Source organism: Indicator indicator, chromosome 11 (genome assembly GCF_027791375.1).
Source record: "Indicator indicator isolate 239-I01 chromosome 11, UM_Iind_1.1, whole genome shotgun sequence".
NCBI lineage: Eukaryota > Metazoa > Chordata > Aves > Piciformes > Indicatoridae > Indicator > Indicator indicator.
Window position 1 is genome coordinate 33427612 of NC_072020.1, and position 18296 is coordinate 33445907.

At 46.1% G+C, this 18296-nt stretch overlaps 1 protein-coding gene across 1 annotated transcript in view; it reads left to right on the forward strand.

Annotated features, from left to right (window-relative positions):
• The first annotated feature begins 877 nt into the window (after positions 1-877).
• Positions 878-18296, forward strand: part of LOC128969881 (ubiquitin-conjugating enzyme E2 E1-like) — a 56033-nt gene continuing 38614 nt past the window's right edge. Inside the window, 4 exon segments of the mRNA XM_054384851.1 lie at positions 878-1005; positions 1007-1046; positions 3105-3283; positions 5360-5410. Coding sequence (XP_054240826.1) covers positions 878-1005; positions 1007-1046; positions 3105-3283; positions 5360-5410 — 398 coding nt within the window.

Consider the following 18296-nt stretch of genomic DNA (forward strand, 5'->3'; position numbering starts at 1 on the left):
CAGAGCCGGGCCCGGGCCCTCAGGCTGCTCCCGCGAACAGGCAGCGCTGGGCTAACCAGGACGCGAAGTCTGCAGGAGGAGCCTGCCTCGGCTGCAGCCCCGCCAGGCGCTGGGAAGCGGAGATGTCCAGTCCCGGGGAGATGTCCAGTCCCGGGGAGATGTCCAGTCCCGGGGTGTCTCCCGGCGCGGGGCCGTGCCGCCCTTCCGTCCCGCCGGCCTAGCTTTCCTCATTGGAACCCCGGGACTCCCGGGGCATCGTACCAGCGATCTGCCGAGGCAACAGCCGGCTGTGCATGTGGGTCACCTCGGGGTCCTCCGGCGGAGGAGGGGTGGAAATGCAAATTCTGTTCATCACCGTGATGTGCAGTGGTGACAGTCATTGTATTTTCGGCCACTGAAAATAGCAAGTAATTCGATAGGCGATCCCTCGGTAGGCTGTGGAAACCGGCGGCATCAAGCCAAATTTGCCCCGGGTGAGGTCGGTAGGCATGTTGGCCAATACAGTCCCTTCAGAAGCGGGTCCGGGCAGAGCCGCGGCAACCCCCTAGGCGGACCGCGGGACTGGAGGGCTGCCTGGGGTGGGGGAGGCTCGCTGTAGCCACAGTACTTTTCTCCGTTGGGTGGACAAGGAGAGCGAGAGAGATCGGCAGCAAAGATTTCGGGGAGATGAGTCAAACGCCTCGCAAATGCAACACGGTAGCTGCTGAACGCCGCTGTGCCGATCCCGCAGGAGGGCTCCCCGTCAGGAAGGGGGGTGGAAATAAATAAATCCCCAACAACCACTTTGAAAATTGAAGGGGGATGATTGCGAGGGATGTCGTGCTGTCGGTGCCAAGCCCCGAGCTCAGGATTTCGTTTTCTCTCACAGCATGCGTTGATGACATCACGAAGTACCCCTTCTTTGTGTGTCAGTGATGTCACCAAGTGCAGCGTGGGGGACAATGGAATCCTGAACTCCAGGCGAGGGCGAGTGGGAAGCGGCTGCTTCTGGTTGAGGGCTAAGCCGAGGCAGGGAAGACACAGCTGCTGCTTTAGAGCTGAAACAGGTGAGAGACGTGAAAGCTGCCAGGGATTCCTTTTGGGTTACTAGGGGGAAGCAGTTTGGGCTGGGCTCTTTTTCTTATCCTCCCCCCTGCTCCCCGCTCCCCTTTCCTCCCCCTCCCCCTCCCCACTCCCCCCTTTTTTTTTTTCTTTCCAGCTGAGACAGGTGAGAAAGTTGCTGCCGCTATCGGAGGGACAAAGCAGGGGAAGCAAGGGAAAAGTTCTGGGGTCGAAACAATCGTAAGAATAAGAGGAAAGCAAGCAGCCCCCTCTGCCAAGCCTAATAATCTCCTCTCAGCATTAAAAAAGCAGCTCCGGGAGCTTGCCCCCTCTTCCCAGCCACCTGCTTCCACCGCGTCCCTGCGGGGCTCCTGCACGGAAGCAGAAGCGGAGCGAGGGAGGGTGTTTAGCCCTCCCCCTTTGACACCCCTGCAGATTACTTTCCAGAGGGTCTTCATTAAAAACTCACGTCCCCCCCTCCGCCCCTTTCTTTCTTCCCTAGCACTGGCTAGGGAGAGACACACACACGACACGGGGCACTGTGACTGCCAGGACCCCCCTCTAGCCCCGGTACGGGGGCCCCGCTGCCGTCCCCCCCGCACCCCAGCCCCGCCGCCCCCCAGTCCCCCAGCCCCGCTCGGCGGTGGGGGAGGCAGCCAGGGAAGCCATTGCCTGTTTAATAGTTGCTGTTGCAGCACTTCCGCTTCTCTCCCAGCGAGAGAGACACGAGTGGCCAGGCCCAGCCGCACCGAGGAGGAGCAGCCAGACACAAAGGGAGAGGTACGGGGACGGGGCACCCCCCGCCGTCCTCACTGCTGGTCCCGGGGGCAGGGGCGAGGGGCAGGGCCCGCCGCGGCCCGGCGATGGGGCGGGTGGCGGCAGAGCCGCGGGGGCAGGGGGATCGCGCTCGGGGCTGTCAGGTAGCGCTGTCCCCCCGGCCCCTCGCCGCCCGGCCCTGCGGGCCCGCGGCCAGGGGACTTCGGCCAGGCCCCCCTGTCCCAGTCTTTCTCCCGGCGGAGGGGCGGCAGGGGGGCCGGCCCGGCGGGGCCAAGGGAGCTCCCCGAGGGCCCGTGGCCATCGGCGGGAGGCGGCTGTGTGCCGGCTCCTGGCCCGCGGCTGCCCCCCTGGCGCCCACCCTAACTCTCACGGGGTGCCCTGCTTGCTCCCCCATCCTTCCCGACGGCTTCTTGCTCCTCTCGGCTGCAGACCCACTGTGCTCGCCCTCCTTCCCTGTACTCCCGAGGTGCCCGCATGAAACCGGGCTCCCCCGGGCTCCCCCCCGCCGGCACCTCTCTGCCCCCCTCCCTGTCACCGGCCTCCCTAGGCCCTCCGCTCTCACTTCTTGTAGGCCCTGGCGCTCTATGTCCTCGCACCCCCGACACAGACCCTCTGTTCCTTTCCCCCTTTGCTGGCATGCCCCTCGGTGCGGTGGGCCTCGGTGGGTCCCCTACGTGGAATTCCGCTCCGTGCTTAGCTGTTCCCCCTCATTCCTCCCTCTCTGCTCTTGACACCCGATCCAGCAGGCTGGGGTTTCCCCACCGCAGGTCACAGATCCTCCTTCGGGGGTCTCTCCAGTGTTGCCAGTGATGCCCCACTTCCATCTTGGTGCAGGCGATGGTCACCCCCCCAGCCTGTCCCCTTCTTGCCTCCCTCACGTGCCTCTCTGGAACCCGAGGGACCAGAGCTGTTCCATTTTTATCTCCTACACCCCTAGGCTGGATAGTGGTGGGTGGTGTTGGCACCTCTTGTGTGTGCAGTTTGGGGGAGTTTAGAAGAAATTGCTTTGAGCTCGTTCCAGTGTCTCTTTCATTTCGCACTTGCTTTCTCAGAGGAAGCTTTAAAAGTCCATTTCCCCCTCCTCGTCCGTGTTGCTAGTGCAGGGGAGGCTACTGCTCCTCCAGCTTTGGCTGTTGGGCCTAAAAAGGAGAGGGAGACATGAGGACCTTTTGAAAGGAGCATGACCCAAACACAGAGTGAGATTGTCAGCAGCCTTTCTCTCTCTCTTTCTCTCTCTGTGTGTTTTCACTGTTTGTTCTCCACACCCCATGGTGTCTCCTTTCCAGGTTGGGGTGTGTGGTGGGGGGGTCGCTATGTCGGATGACGATTCGAGGGCCAGCACCAGCTCCTCCTCATCTTCATCCTCCAACCAACAGACAGAGAAAGAGACAAGCGCGCCTAAGAAGAAGGAAAGCAAAGTCAGCATGAGTAAAAACTCTAAGTTGCTATCTACTAGTGCCAAGAGGTGAGCTGCAGTCCGTTTTCTTACTGATTTGTTGCATTTTCTCTCCTTCCTCATTTTATTTGCTCTGTTCGCCCACTGCTCCCTTGCTGCTCTCATTCCTCATCTTACTCACATTCCTCATCTCTCTTATGCTGAACCTTTCCACACAAAGCTGCCATTATCTCACTTTTTTTCAATGTCTTGGTGAAGTGTCTGTCCAATGTCACTGCTCTCTGGTCTCTCTCCTTGCTGCTTCCTCTGTCCCATTCCAAATATTTTGCTGTCTTTTCTTCCTCTGGGCTGTTGTGTTCTGTCCCTCAGTTATTTCTGCTGTCTTTTCCTTTTTCCTTATTGGCATCAGTTATAGGGATGGGGTAGGGTTAGTGTGTAGGACCTTAATTTCTTCTCTTTTCCTGGAAGCTCTGTGGTCCTGAATAAGGCATTGTGTTTCAATGTCAGTTTCACTCTCTGTAGGTTGGGATTGATGTAGAGTGGCTTCTTTTCCAGGACTGCTTTGGGGACTGATTAATATTTGTGAAGAGTTTGCAGTTTGCTTGCACTTACAGTGCGAGTGGTGTAATATAGCCCCAAATCTTTTCCACCAAATGTGTTACTGGTTTTCTCTCTGCTTGTCACTTACATTAAATTCTCTGTGTCTGGTTGGATGTTGAGTAGAATAAATAATCCACAGCAGGTTCACTTGTGGACATTCTCCTCTAAAACAGTCTTTGCTCAGAGCACAGAGTGGGTTGGGGTGGATTTTTTTTGATAATAAAATAATTTTTATTCCAGGATAATGTCTACATGAGGGAAAGATGCCTGCATAGAATAGTAATTCCAGAACAGCTGCATCAGTCAGGGTTTTTTTGACAGACTTTTTGAGCCAAAAAAAAAAAATTGGTTACTGTTTCTTATTTATTATGTTTCACCTCAATTCAGCACCATCCTGCTCCAGACAGCTAAGCTGACAAATGGAAGTTTTCCAGCAAACTTGCAGTACTTCAGTAAGAATAGTAAGCAGCACAGAGAGGTTGCCTCTGTAGGTGTCACAAAAGTGACTGGGTTTTTGTGCAAATGCCCTGTCATCTCAGTCACCTTCTCTGTGACTCTGCGTAAAATTTAGGCAGTTTAGTTATTCCAGGTCTCCATTCAGCAGGTTTCCATGGCAAACTGATGTAGATAGTGGCAAGTGGTGTTTGTGTGTTGTAACTGTTTTAAAAAGATTGTAAACTGCCTAATATGAAAAGGCTGTGGTTCTCGTGGTGACAAGGGGAAGAGAGGCAAAAAATGCTGGCAGAGCTTAAAGGGGAGGGGAAGCAACCTGAGTGCTGGGTGGGAAAGTGAGGAGGGGAAGACAGTAATGGGACTCCAGGGAAGGGGGTGATAGCTGGGTGGGCATTTTGTGGCAAAGGCAGTGTAAGCCCAGAATAATCTGGGCAGGGAGGAGAGGACATGGCAAAGCAAGCAACCATCTAGAGTCTGAGGAAGGGAAAGTGGGAATGTGTGGCTCTTGAGGCTGGAGAGAGGGGAAAATTGAAGGTCACAGAAGTGTGCAGAAGCTGTGGAAAGGGGCATTCACCTTCCTTTAAGCATCCTTGGGAACTGCACAGTTATTCACTTCCTTGGAGCTGGTATTTTTTCTTAGAATGATGATGGGAAGCTGGGGGAAGATGGTGGTAGAGTATTTGGCAATGGCTATTTCTCTCAATCCAGCAAGACAAAACTCCTTTTCAGACAGTGGTTTCCTCTTAGCACTTGGTGCATCACATTTGCAGAGGGTTTCCCTCAGTTACAGTCTGGTTGGCAAAGTAAAGCAGACAGTCTTCTTCACTGTCCCTGTGTGGTTGGCATCTTTATGGGAACGTGTAACAGTGCAGCTCTTTGGGGCTCAATGCACAGTGCCTGGCTGCTTTGCTGCCCCTCTCTGTACCAGGACACCTGTCCTGCTTAGTGTGTTTGGAGTGAGGGAGGCTGCAGCCCAGAGTGCAGCCCTCTCTGATACGTAGTGTTGCAAACTTGTAGCGGCTGTACGTGTAAGGCGTTATGTGTTAACTGCTATCCACACAGTGACTCTGCCTTCTTGCTTTATTGCCACAGGATTCAGAAGGAATTGGCTGACATCACCTTAGATCCACCTCCCAACTGCAGGTTGGTGTTCTTGCCTTACCTGAGGAGGGTGGGTGATGCGGGGCATGCTGAAATGGACCTCTGTGTTGTAACTGTCCTCGGAGGCTCTGGGCAGAGCTGAGGAATGGCTCTTTAGGTAGCCAACAGTACTTTTGTGAATGCTTGGATGACTTTAAATAGTTTCCATGTGGGGGGATCTCTAGAGATTATATGTGTTTTGATATGAGTTTTCTGTTTGTGTTTAGGGGCTGTTTGTTCTTTCTTTTAACAATCGCATTTCAGTTTGTAATACTGCTTTGGGTGTATGTTTCTGAAACTGGCTTATAAAGAAGAGTATGAAAACTTGGGGTTTGTTTGTTTGTTTGTTTGTTTGTTTGTTTTTATGGTTTGTAAATCTAATGCCTGACTGCACTAATCTTATCTGATAAGAGTCCTGCCAAGGAAACAGAGAATAGTAAAAACGGTACAAGGTTTTTAGCTCAGAGTTCTGCATAGACAGTAACTTCCAGTGGAAAAGACACACAAATTCATCGCTCAGTGGGTGCTCTACAGAAGCACACCTTAGCTGATGAAATCAAAAGCAGGAATTTTCTGTTGCTCTTCCTAGAGCAGTTTTTTCTAAGTATGCTGTAAAAACTTGTACCATTGTTTGGAAACATCTAGCAAGTTGATTTGTTTTGTTGTGTCGTGGCCTAAACCTCTTTGCATTTGGAGAGGAGACAGTAGTAGTGTAGCATCTTTGGTTGTGCTTGTTTGTTGAGAGGAAAGTAGCTTTCGGTGTGGTATGTTGCCAAAGCACAACTCTCTTTCTATCCTCTTGCTGTGGCTGAGATTTGAGGCCTTTTGATGATAGTAATAGCAGAAATCAAGAGAAAATTCTGTTTATAAATAACTATTTAAGTTGGTCGTCTTAGTATGGAGTTGCCACTCACAAATGCACTAGAACCTTTTTATTGAAGTGTTTTTTGCTGCTGTTGGTCTGCAGGGAGGCATTTTCACAAGACTTAGCCTGACAGGTCCAGAGCCACTTGTTTAGTACTAGTCCGAAGGTAACAAATAATGGAAGGAGGCATGTGAGTAGAGGTCTAGGCTGATACTAAGATTTTGAGCTGTTTGGATGATAACCAATGAGCTCTGAAAACTTTAGCTGTGACAATAATGACTACCTGAATCATAGAATCATTAAGGCTGGAAAAGACCTCTAAGGTCATGAAGTCCAACCATCAACCCAACATTAACGTGACCACTAACCCATGTCCCAGAGTGGTTCCAGCATTTGGGCTGAAGGTGTCTGTATTGTCTGTGTCAGGATGAAGTCCACATGCTTTCCTCTCCTTCTCCCACTCTAACCTGATATTCCTGGGAAAGAAACCCAGCTCAGAAAAGCTTTGTGGCTTGTTCTTTTGGTAATCAAGGTGCTGGGACTGCAGTCTGAACTTCACAAATCCATCCAAAAGTTGTGGTAGCAATACAAGTATGTAACATTGCAGATTTCATCTGAACTTTCTTATAAGTGGTACCAGAACCCTAATTCGTCCTGGTTTCCTTTGACATCATTCACAAGTAAAGATGAGCTAGCAGTCTACTTGTCCAAATAGAACATGGTTTTGATTTTTTTAAAATTATTTTTAATTTACATAGACTACTGAGGATAATGCACTTAAGGCCCATGTAGTGAATTTATGTTGGTTCAACATTTGTAAATATTTCCAATGACAAAAAATTAGTTCATAGTAGAAGTAATAAGGCTTAGTCTTTACCCATAACACAATTACAAGTGTTCTGCATTCCTTCTGACCTCCAAATGAGTGTCAGTGAAGGCTGGCAACTCATGAAATTGCCATAATTGTTACTGTCTGTCAACATGTTGATAGGTAGGAAAACCTGAGTGAAGGGGTGGAGTGCTTTATGTGTGTGTGACCAAAGAAGATCTGGCACTGCTCATCTTGGTGTGAAGGCATCCCATTTCAGTAAAAACTGTGCTGAGAGCAAAGGAGAACAGCTCTGCTTATGGCTAACAAGGTTCCAGTTACAGAGTCAAGCAGTGGGAGTTTGCTTCTGGAGCAGCTGGTTTGTAAAAGGATAGGTAGGTGCTGATTGCCACATCAGTGATATGAGTTTGAGCTGTTGCTGTTAGGAGGCAAGTTCACCTCATGTGGAAAAAGAACTAGAAATAGGGAATTTGGGAGTGTGAGGAGATTAAGCAAGTGAGAGACTGTGGTTGCTACATAATGTATAATTTGCTTAGGGGAAGCCTGCTGACAGTGTCACTGCTTTCCTGTGTTTTTTGGGTTTTTCCGTTTGTATGAACATTATTAGCATGCTGTGAGGGAGGTATTAAATACATGGCTCCAGATTATACTTTCAATTTCCTGCCTTCATTACTTTGCTTACCCTCACCTTTCTGCTGACCTCTAGCCCCTCATCTCTCTGTAGCCTTTTTGCCTATGCAGACTCTTTTCAAGTGTCACTGGAGGGCAAGGCAGTCCTCTCCTTTTAGCCAACTCATTCTCTTCTGCAAGACTAAGCTCAAAACTTACATGTTCAGGAAGCTGGGTGCTACCTATTCTGTTGTCAACTTTAAAGATGCCAAAGTCTCAGAAGCTGCTTTTGAAAATGGCATCTGAAACTGTATCATGTTATGTTGGCAATTGCATATACTGTTTTTTCTTTTGGACATTTATCCTTATACCCCTCACCACCATCTTTGTGTTTCCCCCCTGTTCTGTTGTGTACTCAGTGTTTAATAGCTTACTGTGCTTTAATTTTTGGCCTCATTGCTAAGTGCTGTTCTTCTTCCAGTCTTATTACAGTAATGGGAGTTCATGGTATTTAACACATCCCAGAGCATCTCTGCATACTGGAAGGAAAGCTTTGTTTTTTTTTTTTTTTTAGTAAGAACTATTTTATTTTTCTTCTTATAAAAAACCACATATAAGGTGCAACTACAAGTAATGAAAGCCATTTGATATTTTGAACAAATTACCTTAAAAACAAATGAGCTTAATTGTTTTTGTGGCTTGCAATGACCTTGTTCTCATGTGTGTAACCAACAGATCATCTGTTTAAAAACACAAAATAAATGCCAAAAACCCCTAAGCACACTCAACACCCTGTGAGTGAGCAGCTGTGTAGGTTTTACACATATGTGGGTAATACAAAGGGAAGTTTATCCCAGAATTTCCTCTCCTCTCAGCTGTGTCCTTGTTTCTTGTTTTCCATAGCTCACCTGTGTCCCTCAAATGCTTACCTGTGCTTATCTGTCACTGACTGCTTCATCACCTCTTGTCCCTTTGCTCCTCCCTGGCTCTCTTCCCAGGCTGTGATTTTGATTTTACAGGAGCTGGTACAGTTACTTGTGCATGGAAACACAGCCTTTGTTTGGCCTGTATTCTAAAACCTGATTCTTTTGGACTTGAAGATATTTTCTAAAACCAGGTATATTTAATACATGTCACCAATTTATGGGCTCCTGGTGGAGGCAAAGCTGTCCTCAAAAGGGTTGTAGGATACTCTGTGCATGACATACGGATACTTCCAAATGCTTCTTATTCCTCTCCATCATTTTCAGTAAGCTGCTGCTTAGAGGTTTTACATTTCTGTTGTCCCCAAGACGATTTGATTTCTGCTACTAGTACTGAGTTATGAAAGTTAAATGTGGGTTTCACATTCGAAAGGTGGTTAGTGGTTAATAGGAGTTGGATAACAACTGCTTGGATCTAGTGTTTTAAATCTTTTGAGAGAGTACCTGGTGATTTCTTCTTCTACTTTGTATTATGTGAGAAAGTTATGACTCTTGTTTTAGAAACTCAAAGAAGGTACTTGGAGACTTTTGGGCTTTTGTTTTTCTGTATATGTGAGTGACAGAGGAGTATGTTATGTCACTGCTTTAGGTCATGGAAGCCTACGTTCACAACTGTTTGCAGGTGTCAAAAATAAGGTTCATTCTTACTACATAGGCTAACACTTGCAAGTACTGTGACAAAGCTTTCCTTCTGTCACTGTGATGAATTTCCAAAGCTTTGATAGACGCTAATGAGAGCTTTAAATACTGTTTATTTCCTTTGTGCCATTTATTTGACCTCTGTATTTAAGTATCTCCTGATAGTAAATCTGCTTATTTCTGTGAGATTATGAAATGAATGTTTTCCCTCATTTTAGGGATGGGGAATTGAAGCACACAAAAGCCAAGTGACTTGTCCAAGGTCATACAGGAAGTCTGTGGCAAAGTGGAGAAATGAATGTAAACTGCCTTTGTTTCAGGCTAACTTACAGCTGAGCTGTTCTGCAGGAACTGTGTGCACTGGTTGCATTATGAGCAGGGCTTTGAATTTGTGCTTTATTGGGTGCCTGGCATTGACTGTATATAAGCATGGCAATTTAATGTTATTTTTCCCATCTGTGTAGAGGGACTGAAATGGATATTAAGTAGAATTAATGTCTTTTAATTTTTCTTACCCAAACTAAAACAATTTTGTTGTATTTAAGTCCGTACAGGCAAGCCCAGCTGTTACTGAAACTAAAATAATTTTCAAACCTTTACTGAAGGAGGAGGCATTTGCCTCCAAGGCTTACGATTGCCTTAGAGCAGTGTGCCATCCCAGATTCATTTATTTAAATAATAATAAAATACAGTTGTGTTTCCTGGCTCCTTCAGCCTATTTTTTTCTGAATTCACAGAATAAGGAGCAGATCGCCCTGAGAGTCTTGTGAAAGCTAACTGTCAGCACTTAATAAATATATGCCTGAGTAGAGCTGGTGGGGGAGAAGTGCTCTCTGATATAATGTGTGGAATATTAACAGTTTTCAAAACTTTGCAATGTGGAATTAAGATTTCTTGGCTAGAGAGAAGTCTGAAGAGAATGTGTGGCAGTTTTAAACTCGATAGTCTCATGTTATAATTAATATCTTTCATCTACATACCATGAAAGTCTGCCATTTGTTTTGATTACATTTGGTTTTTATGGTGCATGTAATTTTTTGCAAATGTATTTTCTCCATTCCTCCAACTCCAATAATGCTTTAAGTGCTTTTGCTTTTCAATCTAGTATGCTATCTAAGGATAGATTCTCCCTGTTAAACACAGGGAGAAACTGAATTAAATTCAACAATGACAGGAGTAGAATCTTGCACCTGGGAAAAAACAGTCCCATGGAGAAGAACAGGTTGGGGACTCAGCTGTTAGAGAGCAGTGAAGGGGAAAAGGACTTGGGGTCCTGGCAGAAGAGAAGTTGACCATGAACCTGCAATGTGCTCTTGTGGCCAAGAAGGCCAATGCCATTTTGGGGTAGATTAGAAGGACTGTGGTGAGTAGGTCAACAGAGGTTCTCCTCCCCCTCTGAGATGAGGCTGCATTGGAATATCGTGTCCAGTTCTGGGCTCCTCAGTTCAAGAAGGATCTCAAGGAACTACTTGAGAGAGTGCAGCACAGAGCTACAAAAATGATCAGGACAGTGGAACATCTTCCTTCTGAGGAGAGCCTGAGGGAGCTGAGGGCTCTGGAGCTTGGAGAGGAGGAGCCTGAGAGGTGACCTCATTGCTGTTGCTAAAGATGTGCAGGGGGAGTGCCCAGAGGCTGGAGCCAGGCTCTGCTGGGTGATGCCCAATGACAGCACAAGGGGCAGTGGTGGAAGCTGAGGCAGAGGAAGTTCCATGGGAACATGAGGAAGAATTTTTTCCTTATGAGGGTGGCAGAACCCTGGAAAAGGCTGCCCAGGGGGGTTGTGGAGTCTCCCTCTCTGGAGACATTCAAGACCTGCCTGGATGTGTTCCTTTGTGACCTGCTCTAGGTGATCCTGCTCTAGCAGGGGGGTTGGACTGGATGAGCTTTGGAGGTCCCTTCCAGCCCCTCACATTCTGTGATTCTGTATTATTGGTGGTGGTTTTATTGTTTCATGCTTGGAATAGTCCTTCTTGAACATAGCCATATTTTAGCATAAGCTTTCTGGTCTTACATTTTGTAGTTTAATAGCTTCATTTCTGTATTACTTTTTTTTTTTGCTGTTTTTAAAATAGGCACACTAAAATTATTAGATCAAGAAGGACACAAATACTGTTTTTTACTTCCTCATAGAAATAAAAAAAATCAGATGAAGTTTAATGAAAGTTATGATTTTACAAAGGTAGTTTTATCACTACTTTTTTCTTTCTTTCTTTTTCTTTCCCCTCATGATTTCTCTGAAATGGGAGTGTTTTCTGGGAGAAGTTTTCCACTGTAGAATAGGAAGGACTTCTGTAATTAGTGCTACATGTAGTTGCAAAATATCTTTTGTCATACAAACTACCAGTGGTTCAGCATTCCCTCCACGCTTTGGTTGGCACATGTGCACTTGCAGCCCAAAGAGCCAAGCAGAACCTGGGCTGCAGCAAGAGAAGTGTGGCTAGCAGGGCCAGGGAGGGGATTCTCCCCCTCTGCTCCACTCTGGTGAGACCCCACCTGGAGCTCTGTGTCCAGTTCTGGAGCCTCTGTTGCAAGAAGGATCTGGAGGTGCTGGAAGGTGTCCAGAGAAGTGCCATGAGGATGAGAAGAGGGCTGGAGCTCCTCTGCTATGGAGACAGACTGAGAGAGTTGGGGCTGTTCAGTCTGGAGAGAAGGGTCTGAGGAGACCTTCCAGGATCTGAAGGGGGCTACAAGAAAGCTGTGGAGGGACTTTTGAGGGTGTCAGGGAGTGATAGGACTGGGGGAATGGAGCAGTACTAGAAATGGGGAGATTCAGATTGGATGTTAGGAAGAAATTCTTCCCCATGAGGGTGGTGAGACACTGGAAGAGGTTGCCCAGGGAGGTGGTGGAAGCCTCATCCCTGGAGGTTTTTGCAGCCAGGCTGGATGTGGCTGTGAGCAACCTGCTGTAGTGTGAGGTGTCCCTGCCCATGGCAGGGGGGTTGGAACTGGATGATCCTTGAGGTCCCTTCCAACCCTGACAATTCTATGGTTCTTTCCCTGGAGAAATAACTCTTCCTTTTGCAAGAGTGTGAACTGATTGGAGACCCTCTTCAGCTGTGTATGGTCTAGCTTGCAAATCATGACAATTATACCATTTCTACAGAGTTTGAACTCTGCAGAGGTAGCAGCTCCTGCAGGCAAAGTCCTCTGCCTGACATGCTCAGACGAAAGCTGCACAGGAGCAACTTCTGTACTGTGGATTGATTAGGTGATGTTCACCTTTTTGAACATATTCCTGGTTTATTTATTGGCTTCTTTTAAAAATCAGAAGTGCTTTGACTCGTGCCAGGCTGCTCGGCCGCTGTGGCAGGAGCTGGATGATGCTGCTGTGGTAGATGTTTGGCACATCCTGGCTCAGTAATTCCCAAGTGGATTGCATTCTGTGCTCTTGCATGCCAAACATCAGAAGGACAAATCTTGAGAGCGGCTGTGAAATTTTATCATGTCTAAGAACAAAGAGAGTTGAAATCTCTTCTGTGCACACTCTCTTGTACGCCTCGTAATTTTATTATCTGACTTTCAACTTTGCTGCCCTTGGAGGGCAGCTGTGTTTGTGTTATGATGCTGTGTATATGTTTTATCTGACAAATTCTAGCATTTTCCTCTTGGTTATTCAGTCTTTACTTCAGTTTCCTTTCCGTTGTGTTCCATCTCTGCTTGTGTAGATTTTTACATTAGGTATGTGTATAGTGGAGGTTTCTATGTCTGGTTTTGTTTTGAGAAAAATTCCTGATATGTGTATGGTACTTTGTAGACATAAATGGGAAGTGCTGTGTGTGGAGTATTTGCACTGAATCTATCTTGTCCTTTTATATGAAGCCAAGTTATCCACAGAGAACTGGGCACTCTATGGGACTGAGAAAGTAAGAGGAGTACCATGAGCCAGCAGTGAGCACTTGCAGCCCAGAGAGCCAAGCAGAGCCTGGACTGCAACAAGAGAAGTGTGGCCAGCAGGGCCAGGGAGGGGATTCTCCCCCTCTGCTCCACTCTGCTCAGACCCCACCTGGAGCACTGTGTCCAGTTCTGGAGCCTCTATTACAAGAAGGATCTGGAGGTGCTGGAAGGTGTCCAGAGAAGGGTCACAAGGATGATCAGAGGGCTGGAGCCCCTCTCTTATGGGGACAGACTGAGAGAGTTGGGGCTGTTTAGTCTGGAGATGAGAAGGCTCCCAGGAGACCTTCTTGTGGCCTTCCAGGAGCTGAAGGGGGCTACAAGAAAGCTGTTGAGGGATTTTTAAGGGTGTCAGGGAGTGATAGGACTGGGGGAAATGCAGCAAAACTAGAAATGGGTAGATTAAGACTGGATGTTAGGAAGAAATCCTTCCCCACAAAGGTGGTGAGACACTGGCACAGGTTGCCCAGGGAGGTTTTTGCAGCCAGGCTGGATGTGGCTGTGAGCAACCTGCTGTAGTGTGAGGTGTCCCTGCCTATGGCAGGGAGGTTGGAACTGGGTGATCCTTGAGGTTCCTTCTAGCCCTAACAATTCTATGATTGTATGGTTTTGTGTTTGAGGATTTCTATAGGGGCAGGTTGCTAGTGACCAAGAGCATTGTGGTTGCTGGAAAATGGGTTGGCTTTAGCTGATAAGGTGCTGTCTAACAGGATGCTAACCTGGGACTTGCTGTCAAAGGGATTTGTTCTGGAAGCAGAGACAGAGCTCGCCTGCATCGGTACAAATGATGTCTGTGGTTTAAGGTTATTGATGAGTTAGTGCATAGTGAAGCTTCTCCGGCCTGTACCCTTCTATAGCTGTACATGACAGGGCAGGCACCTCTCTAAAAGTATTTGATGTTCTGTGCAAAAGAAGATACCATTTTATGTGAGTGGGTTAAGAGATGGTCGTGCATCTGTACCAACTTGTACCGACACACGGACCGAGGAGCTGTGATTTCTTCACCAAAGTGCTTTAAACTAAGTAAAATGAATGATGTCATTTAGTCATCATAGCAGAATCTTGCCTGTCCTTTTATTTGAATGAAATATGTTTATACTTACTGAGGCTCAAGAGTGAAGGGCTAAATACTGACTTAGTTATTTCACAAGATGATGTAGCGAGCATACATTGCCAAGCACTAAAGCCAAGCTACAACTGTCAAAATGAATGCTACACATCCTGGAACTCAGAGGGGTTTTCTTGCTTCTCTCACTGGTTTGCAAGTCTCAGCAACGTGCAATTGGTCTTCACAGGCACTTGGGGAAAGTGTAATGGTTACTACAGTGCATCATTTATTACATTCTTTTTTTCCTGTGCATGAGCATTGGCATTACTAGCTGGATATATCACAGATGTGTCTGCTTAACTGGAACACCTAAAATGCAGTGACCCCCTGAGATGGGTGCCAGTACTCAGTCCTCCTGTACTCACCGGTGATGTGGTCACATCTTGAGTACTGTGTCCAGTATTGGGTCCCTCCCTCCAAGAAGCAAATTGAGGTGCTGGAGCAAGTCCAGATAAGGGCAACAAAGCTGGTGAAGGGTCTGAGGAACAGGGCTGGTGAAGAGCAGCTGAAGGACCTGGGGTTGTTTTATCTGGAGACAAGTAGGCTGAGGAGAGACCCTCTGGCTCTCTACAATGCCCTGAAAGGAGTTTGTAGCAAGGTGGATGTTGGTCTCTTTCCTAGTAAGGAGAAATAAAGTGAGAGGAAGTGGCCTCACATTGCAACAGGGGAGGTTTAGCTTGGATAATAGAATAAAATTCTTCACTGAAAGGGTTCTCAAACACTGGAATCATCTCTCCAGGGAGGCAGTTGAATCACGATTCCTGGAGGTGTTTAAGAGAGGCAGGGATGTGCTAAGGTGTGTGCCTTAGCACCAGACTTAGTAGAGTTAGATTATGGTTGGACTCAATGATCTTAAATGTGTTTTCCAACCAAAACTGTAGATTCAACGATTTTACCTCTCTATGGGAGAGAAAAGGAGAGTGGAGCATGCATTTTGTAGCTCAGGGCAGAAATGGTGTTTGTTTCCCCACATTCTTTCCATTTCACAACTGAAAATACAGATCAGGTAAGATGAAGTTGAGCTGTTTTGGGAACTGGGTCCAGGCCAAGTTTTGGCAGTTCATTTGTTTAAGAGAAAATAAAAAGTAATTGAATTAAAGAGGCTGCATGATTAATGATATAGAGTCTTGTTGAATTGTTTGCTTCCTGTATTTCTGTGAATTGGTGCAGAATTTGGAGCTTGATTCCTCCGAGGGCTTCAACTTTTAGAGTCAAAAGTGAGTGGAAACCAAATCAGCATCTAAACTAGATATATTTCACACTTTATTTATATCAGTGTAGATGATTATTTAAGAGATTAGGGAATCATTTCTCATCTTCCCTTTGGAGCTGCCTGGACTCGCTGGAAACAGAGAATCTTGAACTGGTACTGAGCATTGTAAAGGCAGTAGTAGTAAATGCTGTTGGCTAGAGGGGAGGTGCCTCCTGGGGCAAGTGGACTGCTAATATTTAATGCCATTTCTGCTAATATTTAATGCCATTTCTGCTATGGGTATGTGAACAATAGATTTTTCTCCATTGAAGCTAATTTCAGTGTCTATTAAGGAGAAATCAGGTAAGGGGGTCTGTCTTTCTCTCTGGATGTCGCTTTCTTTTTTTTCTCTCTTCTCCCCCTTTTCTTTACTCTTTCTTCTTTTCTTCTTTTTTTTTTTTTTTTTGTCTTTCTATACCTAGGATCCTACAGAGTTTCATAGAGGAGTGAAAATGCCCACGAACATTAAAAATTAACTCTGAAGTCAAAGGTGTCTTTTCATGATAGATGAATTGATGAAAAGATCTTTTCTAGTGTGGACTCAAAAGGTTGTCAGAATTTCTTGAAACAACAGCAGAGATTTGGAGCAGTAGCTATTGTTATACAGGGTAGCCTGTCAGTAACCATCTCAAAGGTTTTACATGCAGCTGGAATATCTTGACCGAAATTGTAAAGGGCTAATTTAGGTGTCTGCTATAGATCTATCCTAAGTTTGACATTTTCAAGTGGACGATTTCTAGAAAGTTTCAGTGTGTTATTTTGTATTCTGAACAAGCACAGACTGCTCTGAGTAATGGCCTATACATGGTGGAGGAAGGGCAATATCCTTAATTAAAGCAGATTAAACTGTTGCACATGACTTTGAAAGGCTGTTAAAATGCTCACTGTTGTAACGTAGTTTTAAAGCAATTATATCAATACTGTAGCATGCTACAAAAGTATCATCAGAGGCTTCTGATCAAACTGACTCTTATAATGCAGTATTTGTACATTATTTCCTGTATGTCTTCATGACCTTTTTACAGGAGATAAATTAGGTGCTGTATGTAAGGCCTTACACCTAGTGTTCTCCTTGGCTTCCGTGTAACTGGCTTGTCAATTAGAATTGTCTCTAGTTTCAGTTTTGATGGGGTAGTTCTCGACTTCAGGATCTCATATGTTGAAGTACTTTGATAAAATATTCATGCTTGCTTACACTTAGGGGTCTGTGGGAGAGGGGGAAGAGGCTTGAAATAGCTTTGCCAAATAAAATCTCAAAATACCAAGAATCTGACTAGAGTTCTCCAAGGTATTAAAGTCTTGGCAACACTTTCTTTTCTACTTCAAATTAAACTTCAACAGCACCTTTGCGAGCTAGGAAGTACAATAGTGACAACAGTGACCTAGGAGATCTAGGGTTTGATTGTAACCAGTATCAGGCCTTCAGCTGCCCTACTGCTTCTCTTTATAGTTGCACCCTAGGATTCAAATCTCAAGTGAAATTTTAGTAACTTTCTATTGAATAGCATTTTTCCATCCCACTCACTCCCCTTATGAGGTTAATCAGATGTCAGGTATTGGTAAGACTAAGAGGAAGAAGGAGTTGCTGGTGAGGAATCCAAAAAGACAGAAGACCATTCAAGGCAGAAGGGTGTTACATTCCTGTGGACAGCAGGATTGTACAAAGTGCTAATGGAGATTGCAAGGGACAGGAGAGGTGGCCCAGCAGGGTGGCTGAGGCAATTTTACAGTGGTTGCTGAAACAGTTGCAGCAAAAGTGGAGGTGGAGCCAGACTTACTCCTTTTGTGCTCCAGCAATTTAGCTTTAGTTTCTTACTGCTTTCTGAAAGAAGCAAGAAGAGTCTGGGCATCTTCCTCTGGAATGAATCGGGAAGACTGTCCATGAGCCAACCTCTTCTAGGGCATGAGTGCTGTACTGCTTGTATTACACCCCCACCTGGGAGGCAAAAGTCATCCAACATACACAGTCGTACACTGTTAACAGTGCGCTGTAAATCAAGAAGGCACAGCTTACTATACCGTGAGGAATATGTGTAACAGGTGGTCCGATGTGTCCCTGCAGGCCTTGAACTGCTGCATGAGCTACATGCAGCTTGTGAGTCATGGATTGTTCTTCTAGAAGTGCATGAGCAAGATATGAGGAGTGGGAGAGGAAAGTTAGGGGAGTTATAGCAAGAAAGAAAGGGGCACATGGAGAGAAAGGCAGAGGTGGAAACAAAGGGAGGGAGCAGAAGGGGGAGAAAGAAACAAACAAGCAAAAAGGGTTATGTTTATAACCCTATATATATATATAAAGAGAAGTTCAAAAACCACTTGAAACCAAATTAGTCCCAGTCAAGGAGACTAAAGAGATGACATGGCAAATTTAATTTGTTAAAGTCACTGTGAACTACATCTCCTGAAGGAGCACACCTTGCTTGTGTAGCAACTGGAAGAGAAGCATGTTGAGAGCTGTTACTCAGTAAATTCCACAATACTAGAAATTGAGATATTCACTGAAGTTGTTCATCTGTTCCAAAATGATCTCTTAACTTCTCTACCCAGTAGGCAGTGGATTTCAGGAAGGTTGTACAGGTAGATAGTATCAGCACACTCAAAGATAGATTGAACAAATTGATAGGTGACAGGTCCATAAACAGACACAGAGAAAAGTCAAGGATTCACCCCTAATCCAGTGGCTGTGGATGCTCTGGGAGGACAAGGGGAATGGACT